This window comes from Gossypium raimondii, chromosome 12 (assembly GCF_025698545.1).
Source record: "Gossypium raimondii isolate GPD5lz chromosome 12, ASM2569854v1, whole genome shotgun sequence".
NCBI lineage: Eukaryota > Viridiplantae > Streptophyta > Magnoliopsida > Malvales > Malvaceae > Gossypium > Gossypium raimondii.
The window spans coordinates 3,710,659-3,736,701 of NC_068576.1; the positions used below are offsets into that span (position 1 = coordinate 3,710,659).

General features: G+C 34.4%; 2 protein-coding genes across 2 annotated transcripts; one reads left to right on the forward strand and one right to left on the reverse strand.

The window, feature by feature from the left end:
- The first annotated feature begins 732 nt into the window (after positions 1 to 732).
- On the forward strand, positions 733 to 1,667 carry LOC105762878 (embryogenic cell protein 40). The gene is made up of 2 exons (XM_012580826.2): positions 733 to 1,157; positions 1,269 to 1,667. The coding sequence occupies exons 1-2, from the start codon at positions 840 to 842 to the stop codon at positions 1,536 to 1,538; spliced, it is 588 nt and encodes a 195-aa protein (XP_012436280.1). The 5' UTR covers positions 733 to 839; the 3' UTR covers positions 1,539 to 1,667.
- Positions 1,668 to 18,640: 16,973 nt separating this feature from the next.
- LOC105762881 (SUMO-activating enzyme subunit 2) lies at positions 18,641 to 23,665 on the reverse strand. Its single transcript, XM_012580830.2, has 11 exons — positions 23,456 to 23,665; positions 23,269 to 23,358; positions 22,844 to 22,927; positions 22,536 to 22,754; positions 21,639 to 21,740; positions 21,027 to 21,476; positions 20,713 to 20,942; positions 20,371 to 20,464; positions 20,106 to 20,288; positions 19,870 to 19,967; positions 18,641 to 19,338 (listed from the first exon to the last, which is right to left on the reverse strand). Exons 1-11 carry the CDS (start codon positions 23,486 to 23,488, stop codon positions 18,966 to 18,968), a joined length of 1,956 nt encoding a protein of 651 aa, XP_012436284.1. The 5' UTR covers positions 23,489 to 23,665; the 3' UTR covers positions 18,641 to 18,965.
- Positions 23,666 to 26,043: the final 2,378 nt, after the last annotated feature.

Consider the following 26,043-nt stretch of genomic DNA (forward strand, 5'->3'; position numbering starts at 1 on the left):
AATATAAAAATACTAATATTTATTTTATTATTTTTAAACCATAAAATAATTAATTCTCAACTACTATGATACCCTTCTTTGCTTGTGCTTCATGATTTACTGTTTTGTCTTTATATCAAATGAATTATAAATTTATTTTGAAAACTAAATGAATTACAAATATATTAATTTATAAAAGTAATTATAATTATTCAAAAGAATTTGACAAATATAAAGAAAAATATTATAAATTACTTTAATTTGTAGCACACATTTAACCATTCCTACAACCCAAAAAGTAGGAAATATTACAAACAATCAAATAAATTAAAATTTGGAATATTACACCAATAAAATTAACAATGTTACTCAATTTAATTTAATTTAAAAATAAGATTAAATTCTTAAAAATAAAAAAAATACAAAAATGTAAATTTAAATATATAAAAAATTTAAAAACTTAGAGCATGTTTAAAAAGAATTAACCAACACTAAATCATGCTATAATATTTTTTCAAAATATCTACGTACATGTGTGAAAGAAGGAAGGGCTTACCAGTTTAGGTTTTTTATCACAGCCTTACCTGGCCTCCTGCCTCCCAAATCTGGGTTACACGTGTCTGCCCCAGTATATAACGTGGCGATATGTGAATGCATCATCTGTGAACGCCTCGCCATCTGTAAAAAAACCGAAGTTGCATGCAAAAACGTACTCTTCCCACCGACTTTGGATTTTCCTTTTTATACTATACCTCATTGTTTAGTTGTCAAATACTGTTGTATCGCCACTACTAGTCAACTGTGTTTCAAGCTTCTTCTTTTTACTTTCCTTTTGGCTTTTCTTGTCGTACAAAAAAAAAATGTCTGATTTAAGAGATGTGCACGGCAACCCCATTCCACTTACTGACGAGCATGGCAACCCCGTTCAATTGACTGACGAACATGGTAACCCCGTTTACGTCTCTGGTGTAGCCGCCAAGCAGACAGATATGTATGGTGGTCAGATGGGATATGATCCCACTCTTTCCGCCGCTACTGAGTATCAGCAGCAACAGCAGCTCCGGCCTCAGTACCTGCAGCAGGAGGAACAGCAGCCGCAGTATCAGCCACAGCACCTGCATTACGAGGTTTCCACCACAGAAGAGATTCAGCGCTCCAACGCCTCCAGCCCTAGCTCGGTGAAGAAAACCACCTCACATCATTTATAAAATTATATATATTGATGATGACAGTTCAGGGTTTTGGCTGTATTTTGATTATATATAAAATAACTGCGTTTTTTTTTTTAGTCTGAGGACGATGGGATGGGCGGTAGAAGGAAGAAGAAAGGGCTGAAGGAGAAAATAAAGGAGAAACTAACGGGTGGAAAGCATAAGACGGAGGCGGGGGAGGAGGGGCAATCACAAACCGTAACCTACGTTGCCAAAACCAGAATCACAACAACCAGCAACGCAACAACGCCGCCGCCTGAGCAGCACTACCACCACCATGATCAACATGAGAAGAAGAGTATGATGGAGAAGATAAAGGAAAAATTGCCTGGTCATCACAGCCATTGAAGAGCTAGCCATGAATAATTTGGATGATGTTGTCGTGTAATAATTAATAAAATGCATGGTTTCCATGAATTTATGCTTTTGATCTTTTGTGAAGTGTGATGATATGTAATAAATATTCAATTACTAGCACTTGCTTTTTCTTGCCCATTCCGTCAAAAGCTTTCTCTGACTCCAGTTCTTTTAATCCTTTGTTTTGGTTGATAATTAATCGCCAATATGTTCTCCTTCATAACTTCCAAGTTTAAGACTGTCCCAATCCTCAATCAGTTTCTCCCAACCTTAACCAACGATCCTACATATAACTTCAAGTTTAAGTGTATTAGTTGACCATTTGACCCTTTGATTATTTACTTTAAGTAGTTAAATAGTTAATGATTGATTTAAGCACGGTTTCTTTAGTAATTAACAATGTTACACGTTTCTTCATTTTCACATGGTATCGAAGTTGCAATTGAAGGTATTAAGGTTCATTCATGGCATAGACATCAGAGTTTGTGGATGATCTAGAACATGAGGCTAAGAGCACAGTGCTCTTGCAAAAATTTCTAATGGAAGGGTCAATGTTTTGATTAGACGACAAAAATTTCTTGCAGTGGAAACAGGAAGTACTCATAGTTCAGATGGTATTGAGGGAAGTAGGTCTAAGCCTATTCCACCGAAGTATGTTCTTAAGGCCATGGGTGAAGAAGTTGTATGTATAACAGCATTGAACACTCGCATCTTATAGTTGCCATCAACTGTGAGTGCTCATATCCTTCCAGGGAAGGTCGTAGACTCAGACGTCGATTTGATCCACGTTGATGCGACTTTTTTCAACTCATTCAACAAGGAAAGTCATGCACTTTCACTGCAAGTTGAGGGCTATATATGCAAAGAGGAGATTGCTGATGCTAGATTATGTTTCTCAAATTTAAGAAATTTGTGATACCTTGACTACTTGTTGCAACTCAATCCCTAAGGTTGAGCAAATCGAGACGGTCTTGTCTTGAATGGCCTACCTCAAAAGTTTGATTCATTAATGGTCATAATTAATGCAAGTAGAGAACCTTAAGACTTTTGAGCGTGTAGTATCCGTTTTGATTTATGCTTAATCAAGGTTGAAAATTCTTGTGAGATTGCCACAGGCAATCAACACTGATGCACTATAGTTTTCAACCTTTTATGGTGAACACTCAGGATCAACATCACAGGATGCCATGTCCTTATTCCTAGGTTTTTTGCAAGGGTAGAGGATGTTACAATTCACAACATCTTCAATGGGAGTTATGTGGTAAGATGGGCTATCTAGTGGATCGATGCTTTCACAGGTTTAATCACCCTTACCTTAGGGTCACTTTCCTGTTCGTGCACCTGTTTCAGTGAATATATAGTTACTTAAAAACTCTTGTATATGTTGATTCTTGTCACTGATAAGGTAGCTCCTATCACGTAAGGCAATAAGGTTGTTGCTCAGGTGAATTCAATGGTTTTATCCTCAATTGGCAGAGCTGATGGGAGCTGGTATCCACATTCTAGGGCCACTCAACATGTGATGAATGATTTCTTGAAGCTCATTATTAGTGACAAGTACATAGGCACAGGTAACAAGGGGGCGTAGCAAAGGGGTAGGCAGGGGTTCCCCGGTTAAATGGGAAAATTTTTCCTTAAGTCCCTCTCAAACATTATATCATTCTATTTAAGCCCTTTAGTTCTTAATTGAATGAAAAATGTTCAATTTTGGCCCCTCCAAAAATAAATGTAATTTAATTATTTTAGCTTTGACCCCTCGAAAAATTTATAATTCTATCTCAAACCCTTAAAGTAAAATTTCTTCTGGCTTTGCCTTACGAGTAAGGTTGATGATGTTCTAGTCTTACCCTAACTAATATAAGATCTTCTACTAGACATGTTCTCGAGTTTTGTTGTTAGATCATTTACTGCATGTGCCGCCTATTACTAAAAATCTTCTCTCTATCTCTAAGTTTGGTAAAGATAATTTCTTTTATTTGAATTTCACCCTACCTATTGTTTTGTTAAGGATGAAAAATCAAGTGAAATTCTACTAAGACATGTGGCGCTTGATGGACTCCAAAAGTTTGGGACGTTGGATGAGGCTGATGGTTCATATACAAATGATGCTGACAGAGACTACACTAAAGCAAAGGGTGGATTAAGGACCAGTAATGAGCAGTTACATTGGATGTGTATGTTGGAAGCATAATCGACACTCAAAATCAAATTAATTTATTACTCACAAATATATAAGAAAGAAAACTTACAAATATATAAATTTTAGTCGCTAGTTGCTGCTAGTTATTTACTTATGCCACCAATTCTTTCCAACACTCACTCACTTTTTTTTACTCTATACTAGCTGTTGCTGGATTTCTATCTCTCACTTTCAACACACATTAATATACGAAATATATATATAAACATAATTTACCGCCTTAGTGATACTTATCCCTAAGTATATCATGAAACTTCCAGCAGGCTTATCCTTTGTGAGTTGCAAGCCAATTTGTAAAGTTGCAGGCCACTTTGAAATCAATTTAAAAGCCACGTTTTGTAAAGTTTCGGTCCAATTTGAATAGCAACCCTTGGCTTCAATTTTCTGCCGGCTTTGAAAGTCGGTTTGACTTCAATCTTCCCTCTCGAACCGAGCTTTCATTTCAAATTTTTCTTCGAGTTTAGAGAATACGTCCGTTTTCAATGGTTTCGTAAAAATGTCTGTCAATTGATCTTTCGTTTTGCAGTAGATTAACTCTATATTTTTACTCTTCACTTGCTCTTGAATAAAATGATATTTTGTATCGATATGTTTGTTTCGACTATGAGACACCAAATTCTTTGTAAGAGATATTTTAGACTTGTTGTCGACATAAATTGTAATTGAACTTTCTTGTATAATAAACAATTCACCCAAAATATTCTTTAACCAAATTGCTTGACATGTGGATGTCACAACAACCATGTATTCTACTTCACATGTTGAGAGAGATACTATTTGTTGTTTTTTCGATGACCATAAAAATGTCACGGAGCCAAAATAAATATCCCACTGCGTACATGATGTCTAGCCGCATGATAGTCAAATACCTTAAACTTCCAACGATACTTTTAAACAACATTAAATTTATTGGCTCTCTAGATGAACCAACACTTAATTTCATGCTTGGTTTTGCTGGCGTGGCTACCGGCTTGTAATCTTTCATTCTGAATTTTCTTAAAATCTGTTCTGCATACTTCTTTTGAGACATAAATATTCCATCTTTCATTTGTTTCACTTCGACTCCAAGAAAGTATGACATTTCACTAATATTTGCGATTTCAAATTCTTTAGTTATAACTTTCTTAAAGTCATTGAACATATCTGAATTGTTTCATGTGAAAATCATATCATCCATGTATAAGCACATGATCATGATGTCACCAACTCCATTTTCTTCGTATACAGGGCATGATCATATGGGCTTTTCATGAACCCGTTCTTCTAAAAGTATTCATCTATTCTTGTGTTCCATGCTCTCGAGGCTTGCTTCAGTCCATATATAGCTTTCTTCAAGCGATAGACTTTGTCTTCCTGTCCTTGTTTGCTATAGCCATTAAAGAATGCTGACTTCACATCTGTCTAATAAATCTTCCATTTATTTTGTGCTACAATTGCCGTGAGAAGCCTTATACTGTCAATTCTGGCAAATGGAGTAAATACTTCATCATAGTCCACTCTTTGCTTGTAGCCTTTTGCAACTAGTCTTACTTTGTATTTCTCCACTTTTCCTTCTTTGTTGGTCTTCATCTTGTACACCCATTTGACTCCAATTGGATTATGGCCTTCTGGTAGACTTGTTAATTCTCACGAGTCGTTTCTTCTTATTGTTGCAATTTCTTCATCCATTGTATTCATCCATTTGACATCTTCAATTGCATCTTCATATGTTATTGGATCACATTCTGTCATTAAACATAATAATGAACAATCGATTATTGTTTCTATAGGTTTTGTGACCTCATAAATATCGCGTAAACTATGCATTCTTACAGGTGCTTCCTTTAAGCTGTTGGTATTGCTGTTGATCGGTGATGACAATATTGTAGGAGTTGTTGCAACAAGACTTGGTGGAGGTATTTGATCATCACCTTGTTCTTAATTGATGAAGTCATCTTTGTCATCACTGGAAAATAATCATTCAATTTTCTTGTCTTCTTCGCTCCATATTCATCGAATTCAACATTTCTTGAAGTAATAACTTTCTTGGTGAGAGGGTTGTATAGCTTATATGCCTTGCTTCTTTTTTCATAACAAATGAAAATACATTTCACTTCTTAGTCATCGAGCTTCTTTCTCGTCTGGTCAGGAACATGAGCATATACAATGCATCCGAAAATCTTGAGATGTTCAACTCCTGGCTTTTGATTGCTACAGGCTTCACTTGATGTCTTATATTTTACACTTTTTTTTGGACACCGGTTCAACAAATAAGCAACACATTGAACAACTTCAGCCCAAAAAATTCTTGGTAAATGCTTACATTTAACCATGCTTCTTGCCATATCAAGAATAGTGCAGTTTTTTTCTTTTAGCGACTCCATTTTGTTGTGGCGTGTACGTAGTTGTCAACTGGTGAATAATTTCGTGCTCCTTGCAGAAGCTTTCAAATAGCTTTGAAGTATACTCACCGCCTCTATAAGTTTTGAGTATCTTAATATAATGTCCACTCTGTTTTTCTACCATAGTTTTGAACTCAATAAACTGTTCAAGTGCTTTTGATTTTGTTTTAAAAAGATATATCCAATTTTTTCTACTAAAATCATCAATAGAAGTAAGATGATACATGCTTCCACCAAGTGATGGTATATCAAAAGGACCTGTTATGTCGGAGTGTACAATCTCTAATGGTCTCCTGGCTTGTTGAGATTTTCCAACTTCAAAACTCTGTCTGCATTGTTTTCATTTAATGCAAGCTTCACACAGTTGATCAGGAAGATTAATTTTTGGCAATCTATTCACCATATTTTCTTTTGACAATAACTTTAGACTAAAAAATTCAAGATGCCAGAACCTTAAATGCCATAATCATGAATCATCTTTGATTTCATTCTTCATACACTTCACTTCTCTGGATTCAATGTCAATAGTGAATAGACGGTTACACATCATATCAACTTGGACAATTAATTCACCACTCTTAGTTTTTAAAGCGAGCGTGCAATCCTTCATATTTACTTCACATCTTTTTTCTATAAGCTACCCAAGGCTGATGATGTTGCTTTTCGAAGCTGATACGTAATAAACATTTGATATGTATTTCTTCTCTCTGTTCTTTTGTGTATCTGTAACTTTGCCTTTACCTTTGACCATGGTGTACAATACATCTCCAAATGTTAATTATCTATAAGTATTCTCGTCCAACTCTAAAAATAAGTCTTTTCGGCCACACATGTGATTGTTGGCACAATTATCAGGATACTAAATATTTTTTGTAATCACTGAATTTTGTCCGGGATTAATTTCGTGTTAAAAAAAAGAATTTTTTTTAAATTTTTTTACATTTTGACCCCTAATCTTTTCTAAAATTACCTTTTGACCCTTAAACTTTCTCTAAATTACATTTTAACCCTTGAAATTTTCTAAATTACATTTTAACCCCTGAACTTTCTCAAAATTATATTTTGACCCTGACATTTTCTCAAAATTATGTTTCAGCCCCAAAACTTTTGCTACGTTTACATTTTGGTCCCTTTGGCAGCTACTGACGCAAGTTGCACCTGCAACGCCTGGCGGCCGACCTAGGCCCTCCCTAGCCCCCTGCTACCTGCAAAAAGGAAGAGAAATCAGCAATTTAAAAGGGTTTTCAAACCCCCAATTTGGGCAGCCAAGGAGAAAGCAAAAAAGAAAAAAAAAATTTGGAGCGAAAAAAGAAAAAAAAACAGTAGCCCACCGCCGGCCGTCGCACCAGCACCGCTGTTCGCCGACACCTAAAAAACGAAATAAAAACCAAAGCAAAAAGAAAAAGAAAAAGCAAGCAAAGAAAAAAAAATTTCAAAGAAAAAAGAACACCCACGAAAAAGAGGAAAGCAAAGAAGGAAAAAGGGGGAGGAGGGAAGTGCGCCGTCGTCGGCCGTCGCACCGTAGGCGGAGGAAGCGCCGGCAGCAACAAAGAAATTGGTAGGGGGCTGATAGAAGAAGAAGAAGAAGAAGAAGAAGAAGAAGAAGAAGAAGAAGAAGTAGAAGAAAAAAAATTAACAGTCGGGTCAAACTGACCCGACCCGGGTCCGACCGGACCCGATTTGGTGACCCAACCCGACCCAGCGAGCCCAATAGCCAAGCCCAAAGCAACCCCTAAAAAAACAAAGCAAAAAAAAAGAAGCAGCAGCAAAAAAAAAAAGAAAGCAGGCCATCTTTAGCAAGCCCAATAGCTGCCCAAACAGCAGGCCTACAGCAGCCCAGTCCCCATCAGCCAAGCAGCACTTCAAGCAGGCCCAGCAGGCCGGCCCAACAGGCCGAAAAAGAAGAGAAAGAAAGAAAAGAAAAAAAAAAGAAAGAAAAAGAAAAAGTGAAGCAAAAAAAAGAAAAAGAAAAAAGGGGGTTTAATTTGTGCAACCCGTTCGGTGAAGATCGTGTTTTGGACATTTTCGGTAATTTCGTTTATTTCACTTTTAATTTAATACTCGTATTTTTATGCTATTTCGTTTTAATATTATTAGCACTTTATGCATTTTTATATTTTTGTATTTATATTTTAAATTTAATTTAATTTCAATTTTATTTTAAATTTAAATAATTTCAATAAATAAGGCAACGAATCGATTTAACATTAAATCGTTGATTTCATCGCTATGTTGGGTGAATATCATCGGTTTGTGTTAAACACGATACACCCATTTAAAAAAAATCGAAAATATTCTAAAATTCTCGTGTTTTTTAAATCCTCGTGTTTTAATAGAATCACGATTAAATATTAAGTTGAATCGATTTGGCACTAATTCGATGATTTCATCGCCATGTAGGGATGAATATCATTGATTCGTGTTAAATACGGTACTTCTTAAAAAAATCTCGTGTTTCAAAATTTTCGTGTTCTTTAAAAAAAATTCGTGTTTCTAAAATTCTTGTATTTTAAAAAAATTCGTGTTTTCAAAAAAAGAAAAAGTTGTTGTGCTTTAAAATTCTCGTGTTTCAATCGGATCACGACTAATATTAAATTGAACTCGTACTTTTGAAAATGAAGACAACGCGTGTTTAACGAGATACCAATTTTGGGCGTCACGAGGGTGCTAATACCTTCCTCGCGCGTAACCGACTCCCGAACTCTAATTTTCTCTGGACTTTTACGTAAACCTAAAACTACCTCCTTTTTTTTTAGAAAAATTTAAAAAATAAATATTTCTTCTTAAAAGAGAATTTATTAGGTGTCCGATCAGACGTAGAAAAAAAGATCAGTGGCGACTCATTTTTCTAATAAAATCGAGATTCAGTTTTCAAATTTGCAAGAATTACTTTGACAAGCGCTCGTGCAAAGAAATTTTTAGGTCTTTGATTTTTCACTTTCTTTATAAGTGAGGAATACATTAGATTCCATATTTTCTTCTTCTTTAGCTGCTGCTACATGATTTCTCTCCTCCATCTTAGGAGTGGATCTACACTAGACCTGTCCATGGGCCGGGCGGCCCGGCCCAGCCCGACGGCCCGCCCGAAATATGGGAGGGTTCGGGTAAAAATATAGGCCGAAATATGGGCTTGGGCAAAAAATGAGGCTCGTTTAAAAATGGGCCGGGCTCGGCTCAACTTTTTGGCCGGGCCCGCCCTACCAATATAATAAATATATATTTTTTATTTTTATTTTTTAATTTTAAAATACTTTAAAAATATTTTTTTTATTTTTTTATTTTTAAAATATTTTTTTTGTGTTTATTAAAAATCGGGCCAGGCCGGGTTCGGGCTTACTCTTTTTTCCCGGGTCGGGCTTGGGCAAAATTTCAGGCCCATATTTCGGGCCGGGCCGGGCCCGGGCCTAAGAGTCGGGCCGAAATTTTTTTTTGGGCCCGGCCATGGACAGCTCTAATCTACACTCATAACTAAAATGACCATATTTATGGCAATTATAACATTGTATCCGAGATTTATTTCCTTGTTGAAATCTACCTCTACCTCGGCCTCGAACTCCTCATCCATGACTTGATGTCTAATATTCTTCACTTGTTTAGCCTCTACCATATGATTGATTGCCTCATCCACGTGTTCCTCATCCACCTCTATTTCTACCTCTATATCCTCCACGGTATCCTCCACGATTATTTGTACCTTGTCCAAAACTATTGCTAGCTCCACTTTCATTGAAGGACAGCTTGCTTTGCAAGACTTGCTCCAAATTTTCAGCATAATCATTTTGCTTGATTTTATGCTCATTGGCTTGGAGGGAACCCACAACTTCATCGATTGATATTTGTGACAAACCTTTTGATTCTTCGATGGCAATAACAACATAATCAAATTTGTGTGTCAACGACCACAAAATTTTTTCCATTGCTCTTACGTCATCAAGTGTTTCTCCATTCCTTTTCATTTCATTTACCACCGCTTTCACTTGGGTGACATAATCATCAATACTTTCTTAAACTTTCATTTTCAACATCTCAAATTCGCCTCTAAGGGTTTGTAAATGTACCTTTTTGGCCTTTTCTGCTCCTTGAAGGGATATTTACAAAATTCACCACGCTTCCTTTGATGTCTTCGCATTTGAAATTTTTTTAAAGGTTGATTCATCAACACCTTGAAAAATAAAGAACAACACCATCTTATCCTTTTTACGAGCTTTTTTTCAATACTCTTTTTTCTTCATTTGTCAAAGCCGCTTCAACAGCTGCATTTTCGAGCTCGACATATCCTTCTTCGACAACATCCCAACAATCTTGAGAAGCGAGCAAGGCTTCCATTTGGATGCTCTAATTGCCATAATTTGTTTTTGTTAATTTCAGGATCTATGGTTGAATCATATTTTCTATTGTGACGTCGACACGAACCTAGCTCAAACACCACTTGTTGGAACAGTAATGAACAATCAAAATCAAACTAATTTATTACTTACAAATATATAAAAAAGAAAACCTACAAATATATAAATTTGTCACTGGCTGCTGCTAAATTTCTATCTCTCACACTTTTTTTTCTCACTTTCAACACACATTAATATACGAAATATATATATATATATAAACACAGTTTACCGCCTTAATGATTACTTATCCTTTTAAGTATATCATGAAACTTTGGGCAAGTATGTATTGATAATGCTTATCCTTAATTTGTGAGTTGCAGGCCAATTTGTAATCAATTTCAAAGCCATGTTTTGTAAAGTTGCAGGCCAATTTGAATAGAAACTATTGGCTTCAATTTTATGCCGACTTTGAAAGTCGGTTTGACTTCAACAGTTGAGGCATCCTTTAACCGATTCTTTACTGTTTGTGCTCAAGTTTTTTAAAAATTTAGTGAATGTTAATAAAGTCTCTACTTTGTGTTTAGCCTGTTGTGTTCGCAAAAGTCAATGCTTACTGTTTGCAGCCTCTTATACTAAATATACTAAACCCTTTGAATTAGTTTGAGTTGGATCTTTGGGGGTCATCTTCGGTGACTTGAGGTTTTCAATATTATATGTCCTTTTTGTCAATGCTTCTATGAGAAATTGTTCGCTTTATTTGCTCAAACATATGTCCGATGCTCTTGTTTCTTTTAAGCTATTTTAAAAAAAAATGGTCAAGACTCAATTTAAAAGTACTACTTGGAAAGTGCAGATTGATTGGGGAGGAGAGTTTTGCAATTTCTCCTCCATGTTGATTTCATGTGGTATCCATCATCGCATGTCTTAGCCACATGCCTCTGACAAAATGGTATGGTGGAATGCAAACACAAGCATGTTGTCAAATTGGGACCAACTCTTCTAGCGCAAGCAGCGTTGCCTATGAAATTGTGGTCTTACGCATTTCTCTCACTCCTGTACACCTTATAAATCAGTTACCTTTTGGAGTGGTGCATGGTCTCTCGCCTCATAAGAAGTTGTATGGTTGCAAACCAGATCATGCCTTTCTTAAGGTCTTCGAAAGTAGGTGCTATCCTTATCTAAGGCCATTTAATCCTTATAAACTTGAATTTTTGTTGAAGCCATGTATTTTTGTAAGATATTAGTCCAATGCATCGTGGGTATAAATGTCAATGGAAAATATGTTTACTTATCTCGGCATGTTTTTAAGAAGAATGAGTTTCCATATGATGTAATTCATACAATTGCAGTCCCTAACAGTGTGGCGGTTGATGAGTTTTAGTAGTCATCCTCTCTTTTAGTGTTAGTGAATCCTGATTCTTCTTAGCCCTCGGTTTGTCACCCACCAGGCTACCCTACCTTTTGAAGTATCTCCAGGTCATAGCCCTATTGTTGAGATGTCAGCTAACTTGCCCCCTACAACTAATATTCCCTCCCCTACTCCCACGATTCAGGAAGCGTTAGGTGATAAAGCTTGGAAAGAAGTTTATACTGAGTGAAGTGATGGTTCGGGTAGCCCTAAGCCGAGGCTGTATCTTGTTCTTAAATATTGTCTCTGGTCCCAAGATGAATCTTTTTCTACTTTTTTTTACTGTTCCTCACTTCCTCAGGCTTCTTTTTGGACATACTCTTGGAAGCCTAAAAAAATTTGTTACGAGCTTGTAATTTTCGATATTATTGGACAGTAGGTTGAGAATCCCTTTCCTCCTAGCACCATGACAATATTCCTTCTCCTGGTTGTTTATCAGAGTTTTGAAGGAAGAGAATAAGTGTGTTCACTACTCCATTGTTGAAATAACAGGTAAGAGGGGGTAAGCCTCTACTACATCATTCGTTCCCCAGCCTTCAATTCTGTCATGGGTGGTGACTATAGCCTTCAAAGAGTAGAGACATAGCTTACTGTTGGTTTCTTATATATTTGGTACATAATTATATCAAGTGCTATACTCAAATTGTTATTAATATTCTTAATTTTTTTAATTACCTAGGCGATCAACACCTTAATGTGATGAAACAAAGAAATTATACTCGTTTATAAGTACTTATTTCAGAGATCATTTGTACAAAAAAGACTTGCCATCATTATCATGGTAGTAGAGGCTTGGTATGGGTATTAGAATTTGGAATTGTTCATAGATTCTCCATCACCTTCACACTAGTAAAGCACAAGCAATTATTCACCGTGATGTTAAGTCCATCGATATATTGCTTGATGATGCCTTTGTCGCCGAAATTACTAATTTTGGTTTACTCATTTGGTTTGGTTCTTCTTGAGACCTTATGTGCAAATGCTACCATCAAACCACAGCTGCCAAAAGAAAATGTTAACTAGGTTGAATGCCCCTTGCGATAGAAGAAGAAGAAGATCAAGAAGAAGGGTTTTTTTCAAAAGATTATCGACCCTTATATTGTGGGTACTATTTGTTGGAACATTTTCAAATATTCATGATGTTTCAATAACTATAAATGAATGGGTGTAATTAATCAAAAGATAAATCTTTTAGTTATTGGTCAAGAGTTATATCACTTGATTTTTGAAAACAATTATAACTATTCAAACAATATTACTTGAATAGTTATAATATTCGATGAATAATTATTTCTCTTTCTAAAGATGTTATTATTCGGAAAAGACACCTATTGAAAGATGCATCTATAAAAGACATAAAAATTTCTATAAATAAGAATGATATTTCATTTGGAAATTACACCAACAAATTCTAAAATTCTGTCTAACCTTCCTCCATTTTCTAATATTATTAGATTATTCTATAAAGTATTACTGTAGAAATTCTTTGTAGAAATTGAGTTTCTTGTTATAGATTGTTCAATGCTTAGTTGGCTATTCTCTTTAGTGCAAAATGTAAATAGTCATTGGCTTCATTGCATCCTTAAGGTTAATTTGCTTGAAACTCTTTTGCACACCAAATATAGGTGGGAGCAAATATAACGTTAAAGATAGTGGTTTGATACACACCTTAGAACCTTGTCCTATTTCTTCATTTTCTGTTCGAGTTTCATTCGTATTTTCGAGATTTTCCTCACCGAATATTTATACAAACTCTATTTGTCCCGAGTCAATTGACCAAGTTAGGAAAGGTTGCTTAGAAGTGTTTGCAACACATGGTTGTGATAGCCATAGATTAGTAATGGGAGATGTTTTGTGGGACATGGAGCATGTTTTGCAACTGCAAGAATCATTCTTAGAATGAAAATCACACTACACCAAAACAGGCTTTTAGCGGCGTTTCTAGAAGCGCCGCAAAAAATGCCGCTATTGACAACGTCACTAACGTTTGCGGCGTTTTTAGAAATAAACGCCGCTAAAAGTCATGACCTTTAGCGGCGCTTCTCCCACAAACGCCGCTATAGATCATGACTTTTAGCTGCGCTTTTCCTACAAACGCCGCTAAAGAATATGACCTTTAGCGGCGCTTGTTGGCTAAAGAACATGATCTTTAGCGCCGCTAATACTCGATCTTTAGCGGCGTTTTATTAAAAGCGCCACTAAAAATGCCGCTAAAAGCCTGTTTTGGTGTAGTGTCCGGAGATGAGGCTGAGTCAGTTGCCATTGCATCCGTTTCAATTGTGGTTCCATCAATCAGTCCTCCATTTGATAATACCCATATTATTGGTTGCGGATTTCGTCACGAAAGCAATTGTGGATATTACGGGCATTATCTAATACATAACAGTTGTTGTGGACATGATTTTGTTTTCGAAAATCTCTATTTTTAAAACATTATATTACACATTTTGAAATTATATTTTATTATTTTAATATTAATTATACTCTTCTATGAGTTTTTTATTTAAAAAACTCTAATTTTATAAATAAAAATTCATTGAAAACGATATAAAGATAATAACTTACAAACATTATCGTACTAAATCATAGATAATAACAATCACAATTTTAATAGATGAAATTGAAATAGTGATAGACATGAAAATTAATTTTACATCCATTTAAGTAAAAAAAAACATATACACATACAAATATAAAACTCTATTTCTTATAAATTACCATAAAATGAATGGCGAAGTGAATTTAAAGTATCTCTATTTTTAGTTTTACCACTCTCTTGATTTTAATCACTTTCCATTCCATGTAAAAAAATAAAAGTAAAATTTATTGTTGTATCCCTTAAAAGGGATGGAGGTGTCACATTACATACAAAAGGTGGAGGGATAGAACCACAAAATGTTTCATTGGTAGGGTGCATGTGATGTGATAAATGGTAAGTAAATAATTTATAACTTGAATTTTGTCCAAAGTAAGGTAGATAGAATGCATTTGCGAGAAAAAATGAAAACTTCGAGGAGATAACTTATTAAATTTATTTTCATTTGTAACTATGAGATGAGGAGCCTATAAATGAATTATGTAAGTGTCCTCATATCTTGCCATGAGTTCTATCATCCCTACCTCTTCTATCTTGTGAACTAGTAGAAACATTTATTTCAAACAAACTTGGATTTATAAAGATATTTACTCATACCTTAGTTTCGATGAGAATGGATAGAATACCTATGTTGATTAGCACCACTTGATCAACAACTTATCACTTTCTTCATTAGATGAAGTAGGGTTTATTTCATCCATGTCATCAAGATTTTTATTATCAGTTTCATTGAGTAACTCTTACAACCATAAAGAATTATCTTCACTATCAAGCGTAGCTTCCTTCATTGTTTCAACCCATGCATTTAAAGGATCCTCCTCTTCAAAAATATTATCGAGATTTATCAAATTAAACCCATCTCTAACTCTTTTACACTTTTTCTTTTCAAGCGTATAAGCTTCAACTTCATATTATAATGAACATAAAGTAATTTTTGAAGCTTTTTGTGTTGTAGCCTATGTCTCTTCTTTGTATGAATCAAGCTAAATGCACTTCAACTGCACTCACAATGTGAAGATGTTTGACTCAAAACTCTAATTGCAATATGCTAAGTTGAGGTGCATAATTTCCATAATGAATTCGCCGTTCAGCTACATATAAAATAAATAATAAGATATGATTCTTAAAGTATCTATAAACATATCTTCAATATCTACACAATTATAAATATTAAATTTATTTTTACTAAGATTAATCTTTGAAATTGTAACTTTGAGCAAATGAGGTGTCAAAAGAATCCACTTTATCTCAATACAACAACAATTGAAGATAAATAAATTAGTTATCACATGAAAATATGATAATTCATAAGCTTCTTTAAGATGAGTGTTTAAATTCATACATGATTCATTGCTAAAATTTGATTATTCAAGTTAAGCTCTATCTTTAGTATAACATTTCTAATGCCTTCTCTAGTTTCCTAAAACGTATGATTTGTGGAGTTTCCTTGATACGAAACATTAAATTTAAGAAATATCTTATATAACAAAAATATATATATGATAAGGATATAAATAGAATCCTTTTATGATTTACAACATTTAATTTTTTCAAAATGAAAACATACAAATCAATCTAAAACGTCAAATTATATATGTGGGATTGTACTTTACTAAAAATCACATTAGGTTTAATTTCGGAAAGATTAGAAGAGTTACAAACGGTTCCACTTAAAACCTAACATCGTAGATAGAATCTTACTACAATGTAATTTAATAGCATAATATGTAACTACAACTATACCCTAAAAATATTGAAAGATAAATAAAACAAATAAAAACACCAAAAACTATAAGTATATTTCACTGCAAATGGAAAATTATAAATAAGAGAGAAATTACCTTAGCAATCTTATATTTTTTAGATATGAAATTGTGCTATTTCAACAGAGATTTATCAAATAATGATGTTTAGAGTTTAGATTCACAAAGGCATCGATATTGAAAAAAGTTATGCCACTTTGACATTTGCTATAAATGCAAATTTTTGAGGAAAAAATTGGAAGGAACACTATGGAAAGTTAATTCCTAAAACGCATCAACATAAAATAAATTTCCAGACATTTGTTCTACATATTTGGAATAAGATTGAGACAAACAAATACTCATATAAGCAACTGCTGTTGAAAGTCGAAACAATAACAGAAAAACAAAGATAAAAAACACAAAGCTGCCTTCTAACACCATGAAGTAACACAAGGTTATTTGGATCAAGTTGTCAGCCCTTCCTGATATGTTGTGTCATACTCAATGTTGGAATGTGTCGTAATGCTCCAGCTGCGGGCTGTTGCGGTCTTGCACCACAATTTATCAACTGTTATGGCGATACGTAACGGGTTGCAATTACACACTAGTATTGTGCTGATATTGCAATTTGATAGTGTTATTTTTCATTACGACACAACCGTTACACTGCTTTGTGGCAGCAATTTACCCAAAAGCTATTAAGGGTTCAGCTGAAGTTAAAGCCATTAACGAACACTCCAGAACCACAATGTTTGAACAATTTCATGGTAGGTAAAGCAGTTGATTAATTGGACGGCAGCCATTGCATTTCTCTCATAAAAATGTGGACTCGCCCTGCCTCACCTCTGTTTCCTTCATAATCGAGACTCGAAGATACCTATGGCGTGATTAGTTGTACTGGCTAATAAAAATAATGATGATGATGCAGAAATCAGCTTCAAGTTCCTAGCTTTGTGATTAAAATAGGATATATGGAAGGTTAGAAGTATGGCTAAAAAATTTGTGGATTATATTTCAGGTAATGGGAACCTTATCTGATGAGACCTTTAACATGGGAATAAGTTCCTCATCAAATGCATATAAAGTTGGAATTAGGAATCTAGATATATATTAGGGATCCAAATTGAACCCAAAGTTTAATCTAGGAATTCCACTAAGTCGCCCTTTAAAACCTAACATTCAATATATTTACAATTTGAAACTTAAATATGCAACCCTCTTCACGTATCTCACTCTAAAGCCCTTCATTAAGCGAGGGGGTGCGGGAATCCAACATAGATTTCATCTCCTACCTTCACCTTTATCCAAGTCATTTCGCAAAAATTATATCCTTCGTTAAAAAAAAAAAACAGTTTTGACTTCTGAGCCACACAAATAGGTTCCAACACCAGGCATTTGAGACAATCAAATTGCATTACGTATTCATTCTTTGCCATCAGCACACCATTATTATAAACAACAATGGCATGGGTAATCTTAACTCTCCACCACCACTAAACAATCAAAGTTATTAGGCAGTATAAAAAAACAAGTGGGCAATAGGGAGTAGAAAAATTAAATAAATGAAAAGGTATGAGATGCCTTTAACCTTTTGACCGAACAACAGGGATTTTAGGTAAGGATGTGGACACCAACTTGCATCCATCTTTTTCCTAAACCAAAAAGAAAAATGCAAGACAACTCATAATTGTAGAAATTCCAGCAGTTAGCATTATAACTTACGTCTCAATAACTGTTTTTTTTTCTTTTTCACATCAGATAACGGAGAATCAAACTGAAATGACAGCTTTTAACATGGAAGCTTTGAGGGTTAATGCGTTTCTGGATAATCATGTTATTTCATCATTTACAAGGGAAAAAAATGCATATAAATGTCTGCTGATTCAATGTTCACTCATATTGGATAATATTTTTTTTCTTTTCAGAAGAAGGTTGTCAAGGTATTACTTCGGCAAAGCTAGACTATTTGCATACACTGCAGATGTTAGTGGCATTGAGGATCTAAAGAGCATCACGATGCTAAGGATGAAATATTCAAAATTGAAGATCAAAGAGATGCAGCTTTATACACCTTATCTATATAGAGATGGAGCTTTATGTACTGCACTTGAGCTTCACCTTCACCTTGCATTGGTCTGGCAATATAATCAGAGATACCATCTGCCATCTGATAGTGTACATTTGTTAAAGTTAACTAATAAAATACAAGAGTGTTGGATATGCACTAGCAGATTTGACACCGAAAACTTTGTGATGGTAAGAATTAAGATGTACCTTTCTTCTAGGACACAATCGGCATGCTTTCCTGCCTGCTAAATCCATTGCTTCAGGCCGAAAATTGAATGGTGTCATCCCTGAAGCATGATACAACTAATGATAGGTATTGCTTTTTTCTGTTTATCAAAGAATCCATCTAAGAGCTTGCATTGCAAAACTGTGAAACAGGTTAGTTCATATTCCAGAGAGCATTGTTTCTAATAATCAGAGTAAGCAGTTTCACATTGATGTTCAAAGAAACCTGGATACCAATGTTACAACCCTTGGTTAATCTAAAACTAGGACAAATACACATTGTTGCTACGCTTGAAAACCGACAAAAAGGGAATGGACATAACAATTCGTAACATCAAACCAAGCAAAATACTATCGATTTGGTCCTAATGTAACAATTATGGCCTCCAAAAGAATTACCATTTAACCTAACCATACAAAATCAGAGGTAAGATGTGCTGTCCACAATCAACATGAAGTAAAAACCTATTACAACCTTTTCTTTTTGGTGAGTGATTCCCAATCATTAGATATGATGAGTTCATCATCCTCATCATCAACATCAAGCTTTTCAAGTTGGTTTTGATTTCTACTACTTTCATCAGGAAGACCTGAATGATCTGGAATACTGCCTTTGGAAACCTCAGACAGTTTTCTTTTCTTCCCAGTAACATTTTCAGCCGACTCAGAAGTTTCCTGAATTTCAACATCCCTCTCACCCTCCTGAATCTCCTCCGTTGACAAAGCACTGGATGTACTTTCACCATTCCCAATAGGCTTATTACTGTTCTTATCCACAGGAGCTTCAACCCGTCCAGAGAGAAGCATTCCATCAGGTTCCTTCTCCTCATCAAATTCTTCCCTGTGAGCATGAAGAGTATTTTTTTAAAGAAAAATTGGTCTTCAGATTTGAGGACAAATGTCCCAAACTCAGGAAAACAATAGATGCAACTTCAATAGACATTAAAAGCATCATTTAGGCATTTCCAAGCTGATTGTATTGCAATCACAAAAAGAAAACTAGAAGAGGCATTCAGAAATGAAGTCTATATCAAATCACAACTTTGGGATCAGCCCTTACCCTTCATAATTGAATAATAATAATAAGATGTCTAGCCTAATCATATAATTAGACTAAAAAGGATTTTGGTTTAGCTAAATAAGTTAGACAAATAATTTTCATGTTTTAGCCATGAGTATGGTACAAATGCCAGGAGAAGATGTAACAATTATGCACACAAGTAATACCAAACAAGAACACAGGCGATAAATGAAAAATTAATTTGATGAAGCCAGTCCAACATTCAACACATATTCTTAAAAAGGCTTCCACAAAAATAATAGAAAATGGATTTTAATTTTTTACATTAAGGTTATCAACATAAAGACAAACCTATGCTTGATATTGATCCTGCATGAGAACTCCTGTTGTAGATCCTCTACGGTAAGTACAGTCCCACTAATAACTGGAGAAGGCAGCTCTGATAAGGCCTGTTAAGTGAAATAATTCAGAGAGCTAAAGTGCAAAAGAAAAATTCCTGTACTTTCCAGACCCACGTTTTGCAAAAAGGAAAACAAATTCATATTAATAGTTTTTATGTTTTTGGAGCAAGGGAAGAAGAATTTTACTTTCTCAAGGTTTGCAGCATAAATTGCTACCATATCCTCTTCAAGATCTTCACCAACTTCATAAATAATACTTGCTCCCGACATAATTACTGGAAAATTCATGCCAAGTTTGGCTTTAACAATCTTTTCAACAAAATCCCTCAACTTAGAATGATGAGTGTTAACCTCAAGCGATAGTGGTGTCTGTTTATAAGATATTAACCGTGAGCAAGTAAGAGTTCAAACATACAAAAAGAAATCATTCAGATACGTGTTTTAGATATACCTCTGAACAAACATAGCAAGACTTGTTAGGTTCGTAGGGTTCTACAGGCATTAGAAGCAACTTTTTTGAAGGATGTTCCAGACAATATGTCATCCTACATTGGCATCCAAATCAGGTTAAGACCACACAATTATCATAAAAAGAAATTTGCATTAGGAAGCATGGGATAAGAACTATAATTCCTGGCAATAACAAGACTGCTATAGATTACATCAAACTAAAACGAACAGGAAAACCTGTGCTCAATACTTGAGATGAACTGAACTAGATAGTTACTTCGTATTTAAATGCCTAAAAAACTCAAAAAGAAAACAAATTCAATGAAGAATTACTGAACTAAACCTGTAATTGTTGCTATCCTTTTTTAAAACTTTAATTGCTTCAATCACGATTAATCCAGCTATGATAGCATTTGTCGTTGCCACAGCATGCACAATATTACCGGCTATTCCTTTAGCTTCAAAAAGACTATGTAAAGGAATCCCAAAAGAAGAAGCCCTAATATTTGCAGCAGCAGTAACAAATTCCACAGCCAACTGATCATCCTTATCAAAAGTCAGGTTCCCAATTTCCTGTCAAATGGTAAAATAAATCAGTATACCTTGGTCAGAACTAACAACCAATCAAGTTTTCAAAAGCAACAGATTAACATTGACCTTTTGTCTCTTCGAGAAAAATAATCTCAAAGACTCGTAGAAAACTCTTGAATTCTCAGCAAGGCTCCATACATCTTGAGGATTCTTCAAGCCCAGAGATGCCATGGCAGAGACATCTTCTGTTGTACTACCTTTTTCTGTTTTTCCATTCTCTTTAGTTAGTTTATCAGGAAAGACATCCTTACTATATATAGCACACGGTTTGTTACGGTTTTTCCAAGTTTCTTCATTAGACAATGCCACTTCTATGTTATGACCAAATACATGATCATATATTCTTCTTCCATATTGTTCTATATCTTCGCCCTTTCTACATTCAAATACATCCTCAGAATGTTCAGACAAGTTTGTAGCATCACTAGAGCGCACATTCAAATCATTTTCCAGATTCTTGTCCCCAAACAACTTTGCAAAAAGGAGGTCCTTTGCCCACACAATACAATGAACAAACTACAATTCAAAATTTTTTTATTAGAACCTGTCATTAACAGTTTTCCTGGTAACAACTAGATTTAATCATCATAATAGTAGTTAGTGACTACTGGTTACTATGATAGAACCAAATGAACTCCCACCCTAAACCCATCCCAAAGAAAAACAAACAATAATTACCTTTGAGGGAGTGCTCGTAATTGTACAGACAGGATAAGTCTTTGGGGCAGGTTTTGCCTGACACTCATAGCACTCCGTTTTCCCCTTCAAATGTACAGTAACCTGCACCAAGGAGAGTTATCGTTATACAATACTGTCATCATTAAAACATCAAAAACACACAGATTAAAAGCATTAAACGTAATGCCAAAGCCAAGGGAAAAAAAAGGAGTATCAACATATAGCATTTATAGATAGAAAGAAGTTGATAACCGAAAGAAAATACAAAACTCGTTTTTCAAGTCAAATAACCAACAGATTTGGTAGTCAAACACAGGCAGGAGTTCAGAACCTAAAGCAAACATAAGATTATGTTACTAAACAAGTAGAGAAAGCAAAATAATACACACACTTGATGAACTAGAAGTAAAGGTACACTTTGATATTTATTAAATAAAATTTAATTGCTTAATACTCTTTCTTTCACTATTGAAAAAAACAGCTTTTCCGCCAATGGAAGAAAAAAAGAACTTTTCAACCATATTTTAGAGGTACCTCTCTGCATAGATAACATTAGCATAGGACCTATTTGCAATAATGTTTTATGAAGCCTTCAATAGAAGGTACCGAGGGAAACAAACTCGGTGCAAATAGAAACTATGATGCTGCTCGTATATAGGATAAAACAGATCACCTGTTCTAGGATTGAGTTCCTTCAATAAGTAACTATTTGCATAAAATAGCGGAACTTTAGATTATAGGTTATATAGCATGTAAACCAAAGCAAATTGTGTGAATTTGTAGTTGCACAATGAAAAATTAGATGAAAGCATGAATATGAGCAACCTCGACAGGCAACCTAGGTAAGATAAGAATGGGAACATATATAAATGCTAGACATGAAAAAACCTAAATTACCTGTCCCAAGAACCCTGTGGTCCCACTTTCAACCAGTGGGACATCAGCTGCCAAGCAAAGACGGTTTACATGGCGCCTTGCATCTAAGTTATCAAGCCCATTCAGAACAACATCAAACTCTTTATAGAAATCAACATTAAAGCGAGACTCCTTAACATTTGCATGGTATGGTGTAATGCTTATGTTGGGCCTGAATCTTAAGACCGCATCTCGAGCAACCTGATAAGAAAACATTGATGAAATACAAGTCATCGAATTATAACTACCAATGCAAGAAAACAAGGAAAAATGCTTGAGGATGTGCTTGCCTTGGCCTTAGACTGCCCAACATGGGATTGTCGAAACAAAAATTGTCTATTCAGGTTGCTGACTTCAATAGTGTCCATGTCAATCTACAAGCATATGTATTTAATTGCATGAACAAAAAATTCCAGAAAAGGAAAAAGAAAATACTGGTTCAAACCCACATCATTGACTTGACCTCAAAGCACTTGGTGAATAACATAACAAATGAAACAAACAGTTTTACAGCCACAAAAATACAAGGTCAAATGCTAACACCTGAGCGCAAGCTCCAGTTATACAAAGATTTAAAACGAAAAGAAGAAAAAGTATGTATAACCCGAAAAAGAAAAACCCTACTCGTCACTAAACAATGCGGAAAGTGAAAACAGAGAAATTAAAAAAAAAAAAACATTTTTTAAGAAATTAAAGAAAAAGTCAATTGACTTACTATATGAATATCTTGAAACCCAGAAAGAGCGAGAGTCTTGAGAAGCTCACAACCAATACCTCCTGCCCCTACCATAAGTACTTTCGCCCCCTATAATTTATTTTTTTTGAAAAAAAAACAGTTAAATTATAGTTAACCTAAAAGCCTTTATATTGCTTTTCTTTTTTGGAATACATTAATTTCGTACCTTAATGGCGGATATTTGTTCTTCAGAAGCCATTTGGGAAGTCAAGCCAGAGGGAAAGCAAGAAGAAAGATTCAGAAGAGAGAAGCAACGAAGAGTGAAATAAAAGCCAATCTTTCTTCTTTTTTTTATTTTTCACCCTTCTTATATATAAGGGGGAGAGAGAGAGATGAGTATGACAAGGAAGTTTTCGGCATTATCTGGGGCTTATGGGAATCGAACACGAGACGTGAAGAAACGGTTCAGGCCCTCAGGAAACTAAATGGCCGCCATTAGGAAAGTTCCTCTAAACTACTGGAAATAAAAGAAAGTTCCTCTAAAGTACAGGAAATAAACGGTTCAGGCCCATTTTTTACTGTTGCCCTCTTTTTTGCTGTATGTTAATGGGATTGTTTTGTCATAATAATTATAATTATAATTATCAAATAAATATTCAAGTCAAATCAATTGAATCAAATTAAACATGCCTGAATTCGGTGCAAATGAATAAATCATTTAAATCTTGTCGCTTCAATGGTTAATCAATCGATTGGTGAAAGGAATTAATTTTTTAGGGATAATTCAAGAATCACTTTTTAGGGTTTGTTTAATAGTGGTAAAATAATATTTTTAACTTGAAAAATTTTTGGAAGAAAAATTGTGTCAAATAAATTGTCACTTTTAGTGTTTAATTATTTTTCACCCTTCCAATAAATAGTATTTTCTTTTTTGTATTTAACTACAAATGTGTTAAAATTATTAATTAAAATGAAAAATTTAAAATAATACAAATGTGTTAATATCCAATTATAAACATTTAATGGTTATACTTAAATATTTAAAATATAGTTCATATATTCTAATTAAATTTTATAAATAATTAATATTTATTGCTTAAAAATATTTAAATTTTATATTTCATATATTAAAATATTAACAACAAGTTATAATAAATTATTTTTTATATTCTTGTTAAAATATAATAATATTAACTAATTTGAAATGGACATTTTATTTCTTAAAAATACTTTTTGACACTAATGTTAAACACTCAAATCTTAAACCAAATTTTTCAAAAGCACTTCTCCACGAGACTTTTTAAAACACTTTTCAAAAGTATTGCTAAACTAGCATTTAATGTGTTACATTTATTTTAAAATGTCAAATTTTAGCATCTGAATTTTAAATTATTTATCAATGTGATATATTCTTATAACAACGTTAAAATTTTAAGAATGGAAGAAGAAACTATTGTTGATTCTTATGTTTGTTTATGTGAGAATTCTAATGAAGCATTTTGTCTTTGATCAATATTTTTTGAGGTAAAATTGGTTCACAATGTTCTTCAATCTCTGTCAAAAAGTTCTTTATAAAAGTCACTATAACTCAAAATGTTAAAGATTTTATCACTCTCAAACTTAACGAGCTTATAAGTTCACTTGGAGCTTTTGAAATGAATTTAAAATAATCAACAATGAAGAAGATGAAAGCTAAATGGAACATTGCATTCAATGTTCAAATTGTTATTACAACACTAGATTAGACAATTGCCTCTATTATTGAACTTAGAGAGAAACTAGTCTTATTTACCAAGGATTTTAACAAAATGCAAAATATTTTCAAAGAATAAAGAAACTGTAACACCCTTAACTTGAATCCGTTGTCGGAACAGGGTCACGAAGCATTACCAGAGTTTACAGAACAAATAGACAGAAATTTCAAACATTTCATATCATATAGCATTCATGTCAAAAACCATTAAAATCATACATATTGTCCCTTACACAAGCCCTCAAGGCCCAAATTAAGCATTAGAAACAAATCGGGGCCATATCGGAAACTTAGAGAATTTTTCAGAAAATATCAATTTTTTTTAAAGGTGCAGGGGACACACGCTCGTGTGGCTAGGCCGTGTGTCTCACACGCCCAAGAGACATGCCCGTGTCTTAGCCCGTGTGGGCATTCAAAATAGGGACACACGGCCGTGTCTTAGCCCGTGTCCAAACTTATGAGCTCTCTGACTAGTGTCACATGGCCAAACCACACGCTCGTGTGCCAGGCCGTGTGAATATACTGATTTGTACTCTTTAAAAGACACAGGGGACACACGGCCGTATCACCTGGCTGTGCGTCACACACGGCTGAGACACACGCCCGTCTCACTACCTATGTGGATGGAAATAGACTATTTTATAAGTCATTTTTCTCTCCCAACAAGGCTTGTACCTATAGTTATCATCATACATACAAACAAGCCATATTATGCCATCCAAAACAAGTAAAAATCAAGCCTTAAATATATAATATCTTAACATATTCAAATGACAGATTATAACATGTGTGTTCATGTATTTAATATATTCATATATACAACTAACATATATGCATAATTGTACCCAAGGTTTGCCAAGATAATTTGCATGATTTCAAACCAAGTCACTTACCTACCAAAACATACCATCTGGTGCCAAAATGTATTTTAAATACTAATATATTTAAATATATTTATACATTATATATTAAGGTACCGATTCCTGATCAATTCATCACATCCCAAAATACATGTATATAAATGCACTTTTAGCTAACATTTTATCTTTTACCATACAATC